This window comes from Drosophila ananassae, chromosome 2L (assembly GCF_017639315.1).
Source record: "Drosophila ananassae strain 14024-0371.13 chromosome 2L, ASM1763931v2, whole genome shotgun sequence".
NCBI classification, from domain to species: Eukaryota; Metazoa; Arthropoda; class Insecta; order Diptera; family Drosophilidae; genus Drosophila; species Drosophila ananassae.
The window spans coordinates 2,520,243-2,539,485 of NC_057927.1; the positions used below are offsets into that span (position 1 = coordinate 2,520,243).

General features: G+C 40.8%; 2 protein-coding genes and 1 long non-coding RNA gene across 6 annotated transcripts; 2 read left to right on the plus strand and 1 right to left on the minus strand.

Annotated features, from left to right (window-relative positions):
• Nucleotides 1–5,144: 5,144 nt before the first annotated feature.
• On the minus strand, nt 5,145–5,982 carry LOC6500119. Of its 2 annotated transcripts, none has more exons than XM_001953149.4 (3): nt 5,802–5,982; nt 5,563–5,741; nt 5,145–5,503 (listed from the first exon to the last, which is right to left on the minus strand). In XM_001953149.4, exons 1-3 carry the CDS (start codon nt 5,844–5,846, stop codon nt 5,314–5,316), a joined length of 414 nt encoding a protein of 137 aa, XP_001953184.1. In that variant the 5' UTR covers nt 5,847–5,982; the 3' UTR covers nt 5,145–5,313. The 2 variants fall into 2 exon arrangements, with proteins under 2 accessions (XP_001953184.1, XP_014766391.1); XM_014910905.3 differs by having other exon boundaries at nt 5,797–5,976.
• A 956-nt stretch (nt 5,983–6,938) lies between these two features.
• Nucleotides 6,939–8,794, plus strand: LOC6500421 (another transcription unit protein). 3 transcript variants are annotated; one of them, XM_032449603.2, is made up of 3 exons: nt 6,939–7,099; nt 7,162–7,201; nt 7,263–8,794. In XM_032449603.2, the coding sequence occupies exons 1-3, from the start codon at nt 7,057–7,059 to the stop codon at nt 8,731–8,733; spliced, it is 1,554 nt and encodes a 517-aa protein (XP_032305494.1). In that variant the 5' UTR covers nt 6,939–7,056; the 3' UTR covers nt 8,734–8,794. The 3 variants fall into 3 exon arrangements, with proteins under 3 accessions (XP_032305494.1, XP_044570118.1, XP_001953185.2); XM_044714183.1 differs by having other exon boundaries at nt 6,940–7,099; nt 7,299–8,794; XM_001953150.4 differs by having other exon boundaries at nt 6,940–7,099; nt 7,305–8,794.
• Nucleotides 8,795–10,624: 1,830 nt separating this feature from the next.
• Nucleotides 10,625–11,071, plus strand: LOC123257006. Its single transcript, XR_006506907.1, has 2 exons — nt 10,625–10,854; nt 10,907–11,071. It is a non-coding gene; the product is annotated as an uncharacterized LOC123257006 (long non-coding RNA).
• The last annotated feature ends 8,172 nt before the right edge of the window (nt 11,072–19,243 follow it).

Sequence of the window (19,243 nt, forward strand, 5' to 3'; positions counted from 1 at the left end):
CCCAAATTGCTGATTCAATTGCGAATGCGGGTCAACATTTTTTGGGGTAACAAATGGACAGACCCAAGATTTCCATTCAGATTCGTGCCACAAAAACTTTGTACAATCTTCTACTTCGGTAAATAAATTAGACCCCAACCAGGGGGGCAGAACGAAAAATCAGTTTTAATTATTTGCAAATAAAAAGTGTCCGAACTCTTGCAATTAGGAACCGAAAAGTACCCACCGAAAAATGAGCAACAAATCATAATGAATAAATGTCGCACCGGAAGTAAAGTGAAGTCTGGCCGAGTATTCTCGTCCTTCCTTTTCCGGCTTAACATTTCCGCTTAAGTAAAGGGGATTACCCGGAAGGGTTGGCGGCGGGTTTATTCCTAATGGAAAACGCTGTTTGGCATAATAAACTGTGTGTTTCTTTTTCTCCGCCTTTGTTTTTGCTTCGAAAGCGTGTTGACTTTGTTAATAAGTTTCGTAATAAGTTGCTGGCAAGGCTAAAGAATGTCCAAGGATATAAACAAACCGCAAGAGCATAAATAACCCAAGAAAACGGTTAAAAAAGTGTGGTGCAAATGGAATTTAGGGAGACTGATTAGTAGAGTTCAAAAGAAATATACTTTACAAACTGGGTATATTTCATCTTTTAAGGCACTTGGGAATTTTTAATAATGTATTTTTTGGGAGCTGTCTCAAAATGAAATATATAAAAATAGATGGATAACTCAACAAATATAAAACCTTTAAAGGTTTGGAATAGTCCTTGCATAGTTGGCCTGCAATAACTTCCTTCTTCAGAAGCTTTGGAAGGACGTATCATTCAACTGTCACCAGACCAGACCACAAAACCCTCCAGCCAAAACCGAAGCCAAAGTTCTGGGCTAGACAAAAACGCAGTTGAGCCACGAGAGCGACAAAAAAGATGATTAATTTACGCGTCCATTGGTCCATCCGTTGTCCTTTCTGCGGAGTTGCCTTCAATGGGACTCGGTCCTCATTGTTTGCGCAGATTTACAAAAGCAGCCGAAACTTAATTTGATTAACTTTGAGTAGGTCTTTTTTCGCCGCCTTTGTCTTTCCGGCTTCTGTTCATCAGCTGGTGGTGTGGTATGCGCGGGATGCGAGGTGGCAAGTGAAATGCGGGGCATTCGGATTGGAGTGGATTGATGTGGCAGGATGGGGTCAGAGGAGATGGAGCAGCTAGGAACGTTGATAATGATGTGGCCGGCCATCATCAGCGCTCGTCCGTTGGCCATAAAAAGTTACAGACTTTTAAGTGTCCTGCGTTGGCATTTTATTTTAGTTTATTGGTTGGCAATGGCAAATGAGAATGCCGGCTGAGAGGGGAGGTGGAGCCGCATCCTGTTTATGGCTGGGGCGTTCTACATAGATGGGGCTCGTAAATCGGTATTAGTGTACTTAAACGATGTCCACGGCACTATGCAGACAATGAATACGAATCGCGAAAAGACGGAAAATTGAATGCCAATTTTATTTGAACTTAATTAAATGGCTAAAACTTTTCGCTAAGACAAACAAAAGTGGGAAACAGATGTTGCCGCTAAAATTCATTCTCTTTTAACTTTAAGGGTGTATAAGGTTCGACATCGAGTAGAGTTTTCTTTCTCTTTTTTTTTTGTGTATATTTTCTATTATTTTGCTTTTATGTAGACTTTAATTTCTATGGATTAATTCGTTCGTATATTTCTTAGCACCTTGTATTGCACCTTGAACCTTGTATAACTTAATTAAGCAACTATCGAAACTAAATTACCTTCATATATGCATTATGTTGGATTTCAGTCTAGAACTGTAGGGGGTCTAATGTCTATGCTTTGGTAATATGGTTAAGGACGTTTTGCTCTTGTTCTTATTGTAACTGCCATACAGATGCGATCCTTTGTGCCTTTACAGTTTCAACTGCTGTTCTTGGTAATGTTTGTTTTCATTACCATTATTGTTGCTGTTGTTGCAACTGCAACAAACATTGACGCAACTACACTTGAATGCATTTTATACATAGAACGCCACAGAGAGAAAGAGGGAGAGTAGCTACAATAACACCATCCACAACAACAATAATAATTCCAAAGGCAACACTAACAACGCCAAAAGCCCCCAAAGGTATAATTTCAATTTCAACACTTTACAAACACGCCACAGTTGCGTCATTAACTGTAAAGTTTGGATCCGCGTCTCGTCTGCAGTTTGCAGACTATCCTATGTATACTGAAAAAAAAGTTCTAATAATATGAATATTAAAATACCAATAGAAAGTAATTAAATGTAGGAGCAACATTGGAGACAACAATATTTTTAACAACAGATAAAGTCATTCTACTTGAATAATGTATTTCTCCTTAATATTATATATTACATAATTTATTTTATTAAATTTTTGTAGTGCTTGTGGGTCTATTTGCCTCAGCAGCAGTAAGTGTGCTCGCTGACGGAAATGCCCGAAAGCAACGACGTCGGAGATGGGTTCAACGCAACGTCAGGTGCAGCAGCAAAAACTGCAACAGCAACAATTGAAACTAGTATCTAGAACAACAAAAGCAACAAAATCAAGCGAAACAACAACAAAAAACAATGGTTGTTGCTGCCGTTTCATAAAACTTTATTGTTGAATGTTTGTTGATTTGCGCCATTGCTGTCAGCGATGGATGTTGCTGATGTTGTCGCGGCTGCTGCAATGCTTCAAGCCATACATACATAAAATCATTTCAGCCACCCCAGCTCTCGAGCATTGACTAATGCTGACGCCCCAGCAACGCGAGTGCCCAACAGCACCACCAGCTACAGCAGCAGCAGCAACACGACAACGCGAACATTACAACAGTTGTGGACCATTAGGTTGACGCTTTTCCATTGCATTTGCCAGGGCGATGTGCTTGTCTGGTTGTCGGGGACGTTGATAGCCATCTAACATCTAACATCCGAGTGAACGAGAAGCCGCCAAGTAAAGTGGAAAAAGGCCACAGTTCCGCTTGGTTATATCTCTGCCACGTCAAGGTGAATGCCGACGAGCATGTCAATGGAATGCCAACGAGGAATCTTTAGTTCCAACTAAATCGATTTCTCTCTTGCCCCAAGAAAGAAGAAAGTGGCACCTCCTGGGAATAATTCCATTTTTATTACCGTTGAAAGCTATTCATCATTTGCTTATTTTTTTGCATAACAAATACAATAGTGAAAAGGCTATAATATATTTCCTTAAAAGTTATTAATTAAATGTTTTTTAAACATTTTCTGTTGTCTTAGATAATTAAGATAATTTTTAAAATTTCGTTTAAGCCGAATGTATATCTGTATCTCCGAATGCTGACATAAATATGTCATTTTTTGTTATGATTATTTTTAAAGCATTATTTTATTAACCACAGCTGTACATCCATAACTTATTTTTCTTCCTTCATTTCTCATCCACTAAATGCTGCCGGATGCACAAGCTGCAAAAACACCGTCAAACAGGATTGCACATTTCTTTTATGCAGTAATCATTTGCGGCACTTTATTGAATTCCATGCGGAAGCAGTAGCAGTGGAAGTAGTAGTGGTAGCTGGCAATGCAGGAGCGTAACCGAAAACAGCCCGCACAACAAGTTCCGCCCACATCCGCTGGCAGGTGTTGGCTTTTCCTCCAGCGCACTCGAACCGCACAACTACACACCCATTGGCAAGACGACCATGGTTTTTCGCTTTTCCCCCATGCGCTTTTCCTCTTGTTATTCCCTCTAACACACATCACATGCCTGCTTTTGGCTTCTTGCTTGCTTGTGCTCCGTGATGTTTGCCTTGCTTTGTTGGTCCAAAAAACTGCAGGAAAGCGTTGCATACTTTAAGGCAAGAGTCAACCGCAAAGTGAATTCCTCTTTCGACAGACGCCATCTTGTGTTTAATACCCTTTAGGATATAAATGTCGACCGAAATTTAGAGTGAGAATATAATATTCACATGAGTATAGTTTTGAAATTAATAACCCAAAATATTTTCGAGAATATAATATTCACATGAGTATAGTTTTGAAATTAATAACCCAAAATATGTTCGAAAATCTAGGTATAGACCATTTTCAGTTGATCCCATTCTTTTAAATTTCTATATATCTTCAATATTTTTTCCAATGACACAGTATCTTTCAGTCTAACCAATCCAGGAAACTTTGCTATTTTTTTGGTTCTTGCGAAGTGTATGTGGAGAGCTCGGGGAACAGTAATCTTGGGCAATCTTAATGCGGATATATTAAACTTATTTTTACAGCATTTCTCTCGGCGACCGAATCGCCTCCCCAATCTGGATTCTTTATTTTCATATACTTTGTATTACTTGCGCCTTGCCCCTGTGCCTTCCACATCCTGCCGGCTCTTCAGATTTAGTGAGCGCGATAAACTGCACCCCGCCCCTTTTCCTCTGGGCACTTTTCAACACTGGCAGACACAGGCAGTAAGTGGTGTGTAGAGTGTGTGTGTGTGTGCCAGCTAGTATGTATAGTATTTCTCAACTTGAGGCGCTTGCCACTTCCGCTGGCGGTCTATAAGAAAACACTAACACACTCCCTGTATATGTATGTGGCTGGAACTTTTCTTCTGGCTTCCATACATTTTTATTCTATTTTTGGTTTTTCTTGCACTTATTTTAGTTTTATTGCTTGGCATTTTATTGCACAAATTTTAATATTTATTTTTAGTTGGTTTATTTTGCACTAAGCCCGAAAGGCACTGCCAGTGAGTGGGATTGGAGTGTGTTTGTGTTGGTGCTCCTCCACACACACGCGGAATGTTTTGTTTGCTGTCTGCTCGCGTTTAGTTAGCGTTTTTCTATTGCAGCTCCATTTTAATGTTTAACAAACTTGAATGGCGCAGTTGAGAGCACCCAAACAAACAGAAAGAAAATACAAACGAATTTTTCATTTTTTATTTCTGCTCCTTGCTTGCCTCTTGTTTGTGTGGAATCTTCGGTGGAAATTATTTTAAACTGTTAAAGCTTTTTACTCGCTTTTTCCCCGTTTTTCTGCTTGGGGTTTTATCTTATTTACCAGAAAATACGAGTATTATCATTTATGCAGAACTCTGGCGCTCATCGGGATTAAATAAAGAGTTAATTCAAAGCGTTTAAGGTCGCCACAACTATAATGAATTACTTGTTAGCTTAGTTCGACAATTTTATTTTACATTTCATAAGCCACCACCGTATCTACTGTTAAATATACAAAACTTTAAATTTTTCACCTACAAAAAAAAAAAAAGAAGGGACAAAGACCGATTGTAACTTTATGACCGAACTATTAAGCGTATGGATTTTGACTTTTCCATTTATGTTAAAGCCAAGGATATATAGGTCCTGGTGGAGGTTGGTAAACGAAATTCTGGTTTTGAAATCCGTTGTAGTGTTGCGGTGAACTGATCCTTCTAGAAGGATATTCCGGCTTATAGTTTTGATAAGAAGGCGTCGGATTGTGGTCTCCATAGCCACAATTCCTCGAGGATCTGGCCGATCCATGAAAATTTCTAAATTAATTTTAATTTTCTTATATGGGCTTTCAGTGATATTTTTAATGAATACTTACCTTGCTACATGATGCGAGCTAGTTGTGCTCTTATTAACATAGTTACGGGGAAAATACTCAGTAGAAACGTGCGGATGGTTATATCGCGGCAGATCATACGGGTTAAGAACCGAGGACATAATAATTCTTTTGGAAACATTATCATTGGCGTAAAGAGTTGCAAACTGTTCAATGTTCTCCTTCGAAAGTTAACAAATTTTTTGTTTTTGTAGGAAATTGTTTAAAAATTCAAACCTTACATCCGGACAAAATATACCAGGTATCAATTCGCCGCTAAAAGCCATACTCAAATTTGACAAAAGAATTTAAAATAAAATGCGAAACTTGATAAATGAAATTTTGATGCGGACTTTGTTGTGGTGGCGACGGAAGTCCAAGTAAATTGTTCACTCAAATGTGAACCTAATTTCAGTTTTTATTTGACGTATTTTGCATGAGTAAAATCAAGATAAATTTCTTGGATAGCATTCAAACATATTTTTATAAACATATTTAACAATATATACAAATTGGTAAAGCAGCAGTACTTAATATAAATATTTATTTTGAGCAAGCCTTTACCTCAATTAACTGAATTATCATTACGCTGACCCTCGGGGCAACAACCCATCCGTAAAACAGTTGACAGGCAATTATTGCACCCTTATATGTATGTACATGAGGCCATCAACTACTCGGCACTTTTTTTAAATACCCATTTATTAATTTGCGCTGAAAATCTTTTGCGACAGCTTCTGGATTTTCAGAAAATTCTGCAGCTGCCACGTCGCTGTGGCAACCCCATTACAACCGACTTATTGTGAATAATTATTTGCGGCTTACAAGTATTTTTTTTTGCGTGCTCTTAGTGTATGCAGAATTTATGAATAAATCATTTGATCCGGATTCACCTGTGACTGCCTTTCGGGCATAGTGACCACGACGCGTCGTCCTGGGACGTCCTCTTCACAGGATATTATTCATTTCCGTAGCCTCGTTTGAGGTGGCCAGCTGCCAAGTGACGTTGAGCTTGTTGTTGAGTTTTTAATTAATCGAGAACTCATAAAAATATTTAAATGCAAAAATTCGAAGAGCTTATGGTCAAATGGCAAAGGGTCGGGGCCAGATCGTCGAGAGTCGATGACGAGTGGGAAATGCCAATGCATGTTTTATTGCCATCGACTCAATAGCAAGCCAAATGAGTTTGCGGTGAAAGGGAACATGTCGGCGAAATATTAAATTTAAAAAGCTTATTATTTTACCTTTTTAATTAGGGAATGCTCGGGCATCGCTTGAAATTCTCATTGGCGAGAATGCCAAAAAGCTTGTTAAGCACAAAACTTTATGCATTGGGGATTTTTCAACACTAGTTCATCACATTACCCTGACATATCTTTCATGTTACTTTGATACATTAGTAATCGATTATTTCACAGACATCATACTTTCCTCGTACTTGCTTTTGTCAAAGTGAAAATTTTCCTGAAATTATATTTGAGTGCCAAAATTGCAATTATGGTTGATCCCTCTGTGCATCGCAACCACCTCAACCTATTTGGTTTGTATACAATATGTGTAAGGAACTCTGCAAGGTAATAGTTATTGTCAATTATTTTTTAGGTTCTGATAGCGAGGAAAGCTCAATTGGCTCCGATCCAGGGTAAGTTGTCTGTTTTTTTTTTTAAATTTGTTAAATGCCTTACATAGCTTTATTGATCAAGCTTATCTATTGATTTTCTTAAACGAATGTCTTCGAGCTCCAGTGTTGATGCGGCTGGGAGATGTATTGACGGAAAGCCGCATCGAAGTCGCTCCCGTACACGCCGCCCATCGATCAACAGTGCATTCAATGTTGCTAGCCTCAAAAATGATAAGACGCTCGTGAAGAATAATTTGGAGACTGCATTATCAGATAGCAGTTCTAGTCCCAGCTATGTAACTGAAAAACAAGAAAATAAACAGCTGTCTAAGTGCCCAAACACTTTTCCATCTTCGAGCTTCCAGGGAAATCCCTCTCCAGGCAAGATTATCCCAGATTTGAAGGGAATTCAATCTCCGATACGATCTAGATTGTCAGAAAGCTCCAACTCAGATAGGGAAATTGACGCATTGTCCAAGATAGATGCAACTCCTTCGATCAGCTTTCAGCCGCTTGCCACTATCGTTGGCGAGGTTGATCCCATTGATGAAAAGTTTAGGGGCCTTTTGGGAGATAAGTTGACGGTGAAGTTCAAAGTCACTTTGCCATCCCCAGCTAATGACCTACTAAAGGGGCCGCAGCGTTTTTTACGAATGCCCCAGTTTATACCCGTCGAGTCAGGGCCATACGACGCCCAGAAATATGAAGATCAGATGACTCCGGGTGATTTAAAGGACGAACAGGCTCGCGGTGATTTCGTAAACCGTATGAAAACAACCGTTAGGTGGCGCATAGGAAAGGACCAAGTCAAGGAATCCAATGCCAGGCTAATACGCTGGTCTGATGGCAGCGAGACGTTCCATGTTGGCGAAGAAGCTTTCGATGTGATGCACCATCCGGTGACCGACGACCAGAACCAAATGTATGTGCGTCTGGAGAGCTGCTACCAGACCCAGGGTGCCATCACCGACAAAATGACACTGCGACCGAAACTGGACTCTACCTTTGGCCAGACCCATGTGCAGGGCATGCGAAATCGAGCTATGAACCGACCGCAAACGGGCAGTGTTAAGATCTTAATGGACATGGGTGCCAATCCTGTCAAGGACCGCGAGCGTCGAATTAAGGAAGAGATGGCCCAGCTGCGTCGGGAGGAGCGCGAAAAGCGTCGCGACTTGCAGATGAGCCAGAGGAAGCCTCGCATAAAGCCCATGCATCATTGTACTGCTGATGATTCCGACGAGCCGAACAGCGATGAGGCGGACGCCATCTCCATTCTGGCAATAAAGAAGGCAGCATCCCAGGGTATCCGAACCAATCGCAATGTGGACATCAAGCCACAGGAGTTTAAAAAGGTGGCGGGGGAAAGCAAACGAGCTAATTCCTACACCGAGGATGAGCTTGACTTCGACGACGATGCTTTGAAGGATCCCAAGCCCAGCACTTCGAAGCCAAGAAAGGACACTGAGTCCGATTCTGATGACGGTCCCCAGCTCAAGAGCTTCAAGCGCAAAACTAAGCACGTTGTTTACTCAGATTCCAGCTCGGACTAAATATATGTTAACTATTTCCCAAGAAGCACGAAGTTGCAATAAACATTATGCATTACCATGACTCCGACACTCTCTTGCTCGGGCTGATAATTAATTAAACATTTTCCCACTGCTTCTGCTTTTGGAGGGGGCTAATGGTAGACCATTGCCGTAATTAGTGGGCGCGGCAGCCGCACATATTAGTGCCCGGGCCGAAATTGCTTAAGGTCACAATGGGGTCGTGATTGCAGCGCGGAACACTCAACCACGAGTGCCATTGTCCGGCTGCCAAACTGAAAGCGACGCCCAAAGCAATTAGAGGACGGGTGCACTAGATTGCAGTCTGGTGGTTTCCGGATTAGGGGAAATTTCACTGCACTCGAGAGGGAAACGGGAAAAAGATTTTCTCCATTTTAGGTATTTTGAATTATTTTAGATATTTTGTATATCCGGAATAATTGGTATTTAAAAATAAGTGTATTTTAATGGAGTCATATGGTTTCCTCGTCCTAAGGTAAGAGAGATTCTAGAGATATTGTAGTTCAGGTAAGTATTTTGAACTGAAGGGTCTTACGTGTTAAGGGCCTTACTTGTGCTTCCTAACTTGGCTCATTAGCTTCGAAGGCACATAAGCTCATTATAGCACAATGGCATAACAGCCGCCTTTGTTGTCGGCGGCGTTTTCTGGGGCTATGCATTTGAATGTAACTGAGATATGCCTTAAGTTGCTGGGGACGATAAACTAAACTGTCACGGATTTTGGGGTCTGGGCCGTTCTATACGCCTCCGGCCAAATGTCTTGCACACATATTTGTCGACAAGTTTGTAAAGCGGGCGGGTAGGCCCCAGCAAAGCATGTCAGCCTTTGTGCTAATGCAATTTAGTGTCTCCTGCAGCAAGTGAACCCTGATTATGTGTTTATTAGACATCAATTCACGCCTGCTGCAATGTTGCAATGTGTGTTCCATTTAGTTGCCTCATTTAAGGTGGCTGGCCTACTTAAATTCCACTCCATTGTCGTAAATATAACTTTTCGGTTATACGTGAATATTTTCGACTGGATAGGAATTATTTAACAATGTGTAGCCCATTCGAAAACAATTAGAGCTGATTAGAGGACTGAGGACTAGTGTTTCACCAACTTTCACCAATATGGATAACAGTTCAAGTCTTGGAAATGAGTTTAGTCAGTTGATTGAAGGAAATTAATTATCCTAGTCTAAAATAAATGTTCATATCTTACAGGTTCCACCAAATCATAGGTCCTTAAAATTATATTAATTGCTATAAGTTAAATCCTTTAAATTAATTAAACTGCCAGTTAAACTGCTTCAATAAAGAAGAGCAACAAATTTTTTATGATCCGACCTATATCAAATTTTAACAATGTCTGATGAACCCTGAGGTATTTTGTCCACTAACGACCGTAAACAGGATACACTCATTAACCCGAAAGTCTTGGTTTTACGGCCAAGCATATGCTAACCAAAAGCAAACACAATTACACTTATGCACTCAAATTTATTTACAGGACATAAAGTAGATACTCGTTTTAGCACACTCCTGCAAACACATCGGGACTCACCGTCGGACAACCGTATCTTGTTAGTTTACATACCTCAAAGGCATTAATTATTTATGAAGAGACAGGCAGAAATAAAGCCCACTGGCATGCAGCGAGAGGGATATGGGGATTGGAGTGAAAAGTGCGAGGAAGGAATGTAATAAAATTACAAGCAGTGCCGTAAACACGAAAGGTTTTGAAATTCAAGCAAGCGAAAGCGGTATTAAGTTTGCCGGTCGTGACAACTGGCTAACTGGCCAACAGTAATTAAAGGCTATGAAAAAGCTAACGTTTCCATAGCCGGAAAGGGATAGTGAGTCAGGGGTATGAAAATGAGAGCGAGGGGACGAGGTGGATGCCTGGGCGACACATGTCAGTTGTCAACGCAGCAATTTGACAGGACCCGTACTGAAATGGCCAGATATATCCATTCAGACGGGGGCCAAGAAGGAAGTAACCACAGAAACTAAGCCAAATGCTGACCAAGACAAACCATTAGAGAAAAGGCACAAATAATACAGTCCAAGACAGGAGTTTCTACTGTTAGTTAATAAAGTTAAGATATATCGTTTTTTTTGGTAAGTATCTTCGTATGTAAATTTTGTTGTAATAAAGAAAATATGTTTGTAGACTATGTTTCAGAGGGATCGCAAAAATATTTTTATGTTATTACTTTTTGTTATGAAACGCACTGTATTTATCTGAATAGAATGCCACTTATGATCTGCTTGACTTGACCACTTTGGCTTTGTAGATTTAATGTCTTGCGGCTTGCATTATAAAATTAGTGACATACTCGAATGTGGCAAACGTTGAGCGTCTGGCAAGGGGCTGCGGCTGAGAAATTATAATCATTGTTAAGGGGGGAACTGTACGAAAAGGACTAAGGACACCATGGAAATCACACAAGTCAGTCTTACACCCCTTCAGTGCACCCTTTGTATCACTTTCTGTTTATGACAGTTGTTTAAAGTTCACAGCCTCTCATTAACAAATCGCAATTATGCCACAAACTTTCATGTGGCTGTGTATTGAGCCAATATTTGCATATATCAGTGAACGCTTAGGCAGCGAAACTATACCATTTAATTTTATTCTATTATAGGGTCGAGATGCTTTTAATGGCATTTCTATTTATTTCTCTCTTTCGCCATTGATTATTTGAATCTTACATGGCTACTATACAATCTATCTTACATGCTACTTAAGAAATGCCTAACCAATGAGACCCTAAACGCTTGTTTATCTGAGCCCCACTTAGTTCGGAGGCTAGGCGGCAAAGTATTAAAAAATGATAATGCTCTATCAATAGGCTCATTCAAAAGGTAATTGGCCCTACGACAAGCAATCCGAAAGGGAGCAAACGAGCGAAGATCCCTCTGGGGCACATTGAAGTTTATAAGCTCCAATAACATGGGGCAATCAATGCTGCTAATTACTAAGTTATTAATGAAAGTTAAAGCTGCCACAGTGCGCCGATCCTCAAGTGTACATATGTGGAGGAGAAGGCACCGGCTGTGATATGAGGGTAGAGGATCCACAAACCTTAAAGGGAGAAGTGCAAATTTTAAAAATTTTTTCTGCAACCGCTCAACTCTATTTGAACTTATTTTATTTGCGGGGCTCCAAATAATAGAGGCATATTCCAGCCTCGACCGGACGAATGCGGCATAAACACTAAGCTTCGCGTACGGGCTCTTGAATTGGTCTGTGTGCCGCTTCACAAAACCCAACATGGCATACGCCTTAGGCATTATAAAGTCTAAATGGCTGGAAAATTTAAAATTTGAGTCGAAAAGGACGCCAAGATCAACCACCTCCTCCTTGAGCTGCAGGTCATGGTTGCCAATTGCATAGGAGGTACATAAGTCTAGCGCCCTCTTACTGTAACGAATGAAATGACATTTAGCTAAATTTAGAGGAAGGAGATTGAGGGCGCACCAAGAAGAGACTCGGCGCAAATCATCCTGCAGTAGATAGCTATCCCTAATGCAGCTAATGGCCTTAAACACTTTAAGGTCATCCGCGTATAACAAAAAGTCCGAATAAAGAAAGCAAGAGGAGATGTCGTTGATGAAAATGATGAATAGGAGCGGCCCCAAAGAACTACCTTGCGGGAGGCCAGATGAGGCAATAAAGGGACTCGAGGTGGCATCACCAATGGGAACGTGGCATGGTCGGTCTGCCAAATAAGACTCCAACCAACTTAACATGGAGGAGTGAACACCTAATCTGAACAATTTAGCAAGTAGGGCTGCATGGCAAACTTTATCAAAGGCTTTAGAGAAGTCCGTATAAACGGCATCAACCTGACATCGGCGTTCAAAGGCTTCCAGGCAATGCTTAGAGAAAACCACTAAGTTGGTTGTGGTGGATCGCCCAGGCAGGAATCCATGTTGATTGTAAGAAATAAAGTTACGAATCAAAAAAGTTAGCTTTTTGGTGACAATACGCTCAAGTAACTTGGCAATATTACATATCTTGGCGATAGGCCTATAGTTAGTGACGTCTGCCCTGCTGCCACCTTTATGAATGGGCGAGATCGAGGTTATTTTCCATCGTGAAGCAAACTTACCCGAAGATAATGATAAAGTGAACAGAAGTTGCAGAGGTGTGGTTAAGGATGCAATACACTTCCTAATGAAGAATGGGGAGATACCATCTAAATCAGGTGTATGCGACTCATTAAAATGACTAGAGGCCTCAACAATGTCACAATCTAGAATGTCCAAGCATCCAACCTCAAGAAAATGCAAAATTTTTTGAAGTACCTCCCGCTCATCCCAAGAGACCTTCGGCTCAAGGTTTGAGGCAAAATATTTCGCAAAAAGCTCAGAAATGCCCTTATCGGAGTTAGCTGCCAGACCACCATAAGACATGGCAGAAGGTATATCAGAGGATGATTTTTTCCCATTCACAAACCGCCAAAACGCTTTAGGGTTGGATATGAGGCTCGCTTCAACATCAGTAATATATTGGTTGTATAGAAATTTATTAAGGAATTCAAACTCCCGCTTATATTGCCGGTACAACTCACCAGCCATTAGTTCCCCTGTCTTTAGAAATCGCTTATAAAATTTATCCCTTCTATTCTTTAAGTTTTTTAGACCCTCAGTATACCAAGGCAGCTTGAACGACCTTCGAACCCTAACGGAGGCATTATTGTCGATAATATTGAAAAGAGCAATCAGAAACTTAGTATAACAATCATCAATCGTGCCATCCGAAAAAAGGGAAACCCAATCAAAACTTACAATAGCGTTATTAATAAGTGAAAGGTTAGACTCATTAAAGTGATAATAAGAAATAGGTGAGGGGGAAGGCAAAAAACTATAAAATTCGATGTGTATCAACAATGGCTTATGGTGCATATCACACGGACTTAATGGTACATTACAAATTTCTACTTTACTATGAACTACATTACTTAAAAATATCAGATCCAGAATTTTCGATAAATCATTATAAATATTATTTACTTGGGAGAGGCCCATGCTAAAAATATCATCCAACACAACAATTTCATGCGATTGGTGAACATTGCTGGGTAACATGCCAACGGACTCCGGGTCCCAAGTCCAAACAATAGAGCTCAAGTTGAAGTCGCCAGCAACCATCAGAGCCATAGGGTCCTCCATGCTACCATAGACACTGGCGATATTTTCCATATGAGCTTGATAAGTACTGAATGCGCTGTTTGGCGGGATATACGATGCAATGATGATGAAAGGGCCCTGAATGCCCTGGATTGAGACGGCTAGCTGGTCCAGTATAGGGTCGCCAACCTTAAGGCTAACCACCGTGGCCAACATGGATCGGCGGATAGCAATAATCACACCACCTCCTCGCTCACAATGGGTGCTGGATGAATCACGGTCTTTTCTAAATACTTGAAACATTTTGGGTTCAAAGAACTCGGAGGAACTAAAGTTGCTATTGAGCCATGTTTCAACGAGGACGATTACATCAAAGTCACAGACTGAAGAGTTTAAAAGCACCATGCGGGATTTGGTCCGCATTCCAGATATATTTTGGAAGAAAACTCTTAAGCTCTTATTAGAGCCCAAGGCAGCACGATCCATGCAATCCACTGACGGAATTGGGCGGGAGTGTGGTATATGTGAAGGCACTGGCAGGGTCCTGATGCTAGAGGCCACATATCCCAAACGCATAGCTTCCAAGATAGCCAACGTGGACACACATAAATTTTCATTAATCTCCAGATTGGACATATGAATGTCCAGTCGCCCAACGAATCCAGTGGCAGGTACAGCTAACGATATAGAGCTCATAGAGTTTTGAGCATCCACGCGTAGCGATGCTCTACGCTCCAGACCATGATGTAAACAAACATTTCCTCCAGACGCCGAAAAGTGAGCACGAGTGGTCAGTCTCACAGTGGACCACCCATCCAAGAAAGATAAGATAAACAGAGAGGGGCTCACAATAAGACGATAACGAACCATTTGTTGTTGCTGGAGGTCCACAAGCGAAGATAATATGCAAACAGCCCACCTTGGGATCAGCTGTTGTTGTTGGAGCAAATAGTGCATTGGGAGCAGAATAACGTATGAAGTGACATCAACAGTATCCATAACTGCCAGCGCCGAATGTTGTTGGCGGCTCAGGAGAGGGATAATATGATGACCGGTCGAAGAGTATGAAGAGGGAAAAATAGCGGCTCCAGTAGCGCCGCTTACTGGGGGTTTTTTGACTCTCCAGGGTTTGATCGAGGGAGTCTCGCAGGGAGGTCAATAACCTTAGCCGGCTCTCTATGAAGAAAACGAGTGACTTTTACCGACATGGGCCAGAAATCAACCTTGAAGACAGCGGGGAAATGTTGCTCGGGAACTCCCAATTTAAAGTTGACGAATTTTAGTGCGTTGATATCAGTATCTTTTTTAACCAATCTAGCACAGGCTACATCACTGGGGTCCAGTTGCAACTTATCAGCGACGTATTTGCATAGCGCCTCCGGTTGGGTAGCCGTTGCAAATTTACCAATGTGCAGGTATTTTAGAGAGGGAAGAACTTGGAGCTGCGCACAACTGGGTGCATGTCCGACAATGCGTCTGCTAGGGTTATTCCTCTTATTTCTTGGGACGGCCACTTTTGACCCAGTGGGGATCTGGGCCAATGATGACTTTTTATTTTCAGCATTAGTAGAAGTAGTAGGGGGTGTCACTCTCTGAGACCCCTCTGAAGCAGCCATGGGCCCAGACGAACTTTTAAGAGCACGATCCAATTTCGCATTAATGCTCATGTAAAGGGATTCCAGGTCCAAGACCTTCATATTCAGCTCATCAATTTTTGAATGAGAGTCGTTTCCAATGACGCAACTATCACATTGCCACAGTAAGTTTGGAATGTTTATTAGAAGTTTAATAGCCTCGGATGGTAAATCCACACAATCGGTATGATAGGCACGGCGGCAGATCGATGAGCACCGAACGGCCTCACACCCACGAAGCTGCGTAGCAGTAACTTCCCCACTGCACTCCGAACAAACGAGCGGCGACATAGCAAAAAATAAACGTCCGAACGCAAGGAAAGCTAGACTGAGAATGAAAATTTCCCTGTAAATGTTTGCACTTTGTAAAGTGCCCGAAATTTGAACACATTTGTGTATGCTCTGGGGTCATTAGCTGGGTATGCATTACCCGACGTTCATAAATAACTTTACACTTAGTATGAACCTGTTTAAATCACAAATACATATGTGTATGAATGTCCCCGTACACCCTTTACACCCTCAATGCATTTAAGCTGTTTTGATGATCAAATTTGTCATTAAAGCCGCTTCATTGAATAAATAATTCAAACACAAATTCATGGCCGTAAATTGTAAATCGGCTTCATTTGACTAATTGTTGAAATTGATAGCAATAATTGATATATTTGTGCGCTGATTATTTGTAAATGGAATGAAGTACTTTAGAGCTCCATGGAATATTTAAAGTGTTGCTACTCGAAGACGACATTAAGTCTCTTATACTTGATGATCAATTAATTATTTTCAAAGGTATATGTTTAAGATGATTATAATTCTAAATAATGGTTAGGGGGAATCAAACTTGCATTTATTTTGATTCGCTTTAAAATCAAATTGCACTGACCCAGAGAATACTCCATATTCTCTGCGGTCACTTAATAAACTCTAATTATATAAAAGCCACAAAATGATGAAAGAAAGCACCACATGCCCCTGTGTCTATTTGTCAGGGGGCACATTCTTCATTTTAATGGATGTGGAAATGAACTTTTGCCACGTGATTTCGCTTGAACCTGGACCCATGATTCAGTCACATCAATAGATACTTTTTCATAATTAATGTGCTCCGGTATATGTTTATCCAGCACATTTTCTACGGGTCAAGTAATCCCCATGCTCGCTTTAGGTTCATTAGGGAACATAAAATATTTTTCGTTTTCATCAGGAAATGAATTACCTTGCGTCGTTGATTATGTGATGTTTTCTCTGGAATTTTCCTACACCTGGGAAATGAGTTCAAGCGTACAAACAATTTTCATGCAAAATTTACCTCTGATTTATTAAATTCCATTGCGATCCTTTTTGCCTTTTACACAATTTGCATACGTATTTTTAATGTATTAAGCCAATTAAGGCTGACACGCATACGGAAATCTGAAACACTGTCTAGGATCCTTTGACCGATGCCCTGGGACCTGGTTGCCCTTGCTGTCCGGATTATGTAATTTGGGCCGACCTGCTTTGTGTTTTATTAAACAGATTTAGTGTTATTTACTTAAGCACTTAAAATAAATGTGCAAATATTTCCATCGGCACCGAAATTTAATTGAAATTCCTTTGGCATGGCCTGGGCATCCTTTCTTGAGGTGACAATTTAAGCACGGTCGATGCCATCGGATAATGACGTTGATTGTGTGGCATCGCCTTGGTCTTTCTTTCGTCTCATTCTCGATTTTTTTCTGCCTGCAGCCATCCATCAATCGCAGGCTTCTCCGGGCTTTCTGGCTAGCTTGGGTGTCCTGAGTATCCTGGGTGTCCTCGGTATCCTGGGTATATTCTGTTAGCCTGGTGCGAGTAGCAAAGGCAACAAAGGCACATCATGTTGAGATGTTGCCGTTACTGTTCTCATCCCTTGTCCTGCATCGTACGCCTCCTGCATCCTTGTTTTCATGCTCGTCCTTCGATGCTCTTGCTGCACTTTGCTCTGACATTTTGAGTTTATGGCATATTTGCATTATAACTCTGCCGCCTGGCTCCCCCGAAGTCCTTTTCCGCCGTATCCCGTTCAGTGGCACATGTGTGCGATTGTGTGTCCTGTATATGGGTGCACTTGAACAATGACGTTGACTTTGTCGTTGAGGTTGCCATGAATGCATGGGCTCTCCTCCGGCTCTTCCGCAGGAGTCCTGCTGACGCAGCTGTTAACAAGGCAAGTAACAACGCTTGCTTGCATAAAAATTATGCAAAGCTTAACAACCTACAACTATTTCACCCGCACCCATCGCCTTTAATTGTTCAATTTGGGGGCATCCTTTTAACCCATCGTCGACCCTCCCAAAAACTGCATTTTTGTGGGCACATCCTTTATCCTTCTATTAAAGCCCAGTGTCAAATTTTGTCAATGGGCTGCTGCTGTCAGAGGGCGAGTGCGAGTGCATTTTGTCATCGTGACTTGTGGATAGCAGAATAAGGATAAGCTTGCCAAGCACTTGCCAAGGCCATCTGTCATGCATTACAGCCCGGTCTCCGGGGAAGATCTCTTTTATCTCAATTCAGGCAAGTTTTAGGCTTTTAAACACATGGAGAAATCTCAAATCTTACAATTTGTTTTGATTATTATTCAAGAAACTGTGTCTTTCAATGTCACTATCATTTAACATCATATTTTAACAAAAAATTTAAAATTTGTAATTAAAATTTAGTAATAGTTTCCACAGTGTATTTGGGATTGATGGCTAAAAGTTAAGCTCTGGATTGTCATTATGGTATCATGAAAAAATTAAAGTCAAGTAGAGTTAGCTTTGAATATTTGAAAAGCTTTATAATCGGTTTAAGTCGTCGTTAGTCCCGGCTTTTATGCACTGCATTTAAACTGCATTTGTTGATTTTACTTTTAATTGAAAGTTCAGAGATTTGTTTCAGATATTGAATATCATATTTGCAAACTTTTCATTGTTAGTATGATTCTTTTTTCTGGTTTAAAATACGTGTCTGTTCACCAAAATATCATGAAAAGTAGAAGGCAACTCGAAGGACCTTTAACTGAACCGACAGGATGATGATGTGAATGATGCCAAGGACTCTAGTATGCTGCATGCCTCATACAAATACATACACATATCCAGTTCATGGGAGGAAGAGAGTCAAACAAAGTTTAACAAAGGAAGGACCCACAATGTCTGTACTAAACCTGAATGTGTAGCAATTTGCTAAACAAGAAAATAATTGACTTGCCACAATGTGAGGCATGCTGGCCGCAAAGACAGGCATACGTACATATACGTTTTGCGCTCTTTTTGTTTTTTTATTTCTTACAGTATCATACAGTTAAACATTCTTAAAGTGAGCAAATTGAATTTCTACCGAACTGCGAACGGCACCCTTAAGTATGCAACACTTTTCCCGGCCCACTATTTTGACGGCTAATGGCGTAGAAAAACGGGTCGCGTGAAAAGCGCATGGCATAAAAATTTATGCCCTCAAATGAAGCTCGTGATGGCTGCCAGTCAATGTAGATACACTAAGAAAAATGAACATGCTAATCAGTAAAATTTACAATGGGATAGGTATTTAGTTCTCTAACAATATTACCTTTATGTGCATAATATTAGTTTACATTTAAGTATTAAATTATTTAAGTAGAGATATTAAAAGGAAAGAAAAAGCATTTTTCTTAGTGTTTAGTGCTGCTTTTATTGCTGTTGATGCTGATAAGTGGAACTTGAGCGTCAACAATGCATGATGCTGGCCCGAGT

Coding starts and splice junctions, on each gene's coding strand:
- LOC6500119 (XM_001953149.4), bottom strand. CDS start 5,846: ATGGCTTTTAGCGGCGAATTGATACCTGGTATATTTTGTCCGGAT. Junction 5,742..5,801: donor CTGGTATATTTTGTCCGGAT/GTAAGGTTTGAA, acceptor TAACTTTCGAAG/GAGAACATTGAACAGTTTGC. Junction 5,504..5,562: donor AGCTCGCATCATGTAGCAAG/GTAAGTATTCAT, acceptor AAATTAATTTAG/AAATTTTCATGGATCGGCCA.
- LOC6500421 (XM_032449603.2), top strand. CDS start 7,057: ATGGTTGATCCCTCTGTGCATCGCAACCACCTCAACCTATTTG. Junction 7,100..7,161: donor CAACCACCTCAACCTATTTG/GTTTGTATACAA, acceptor ATTATTTTTTAG/GTTCTGATAGCGAGGAAAGC. Junction 7,202..7,262: donor TCAATTGGCTCCGATCCAGG/GTAAGTTGTCTG, acceptor TTATTGATCAAG/CTTATCTATTGATTTTCTTA.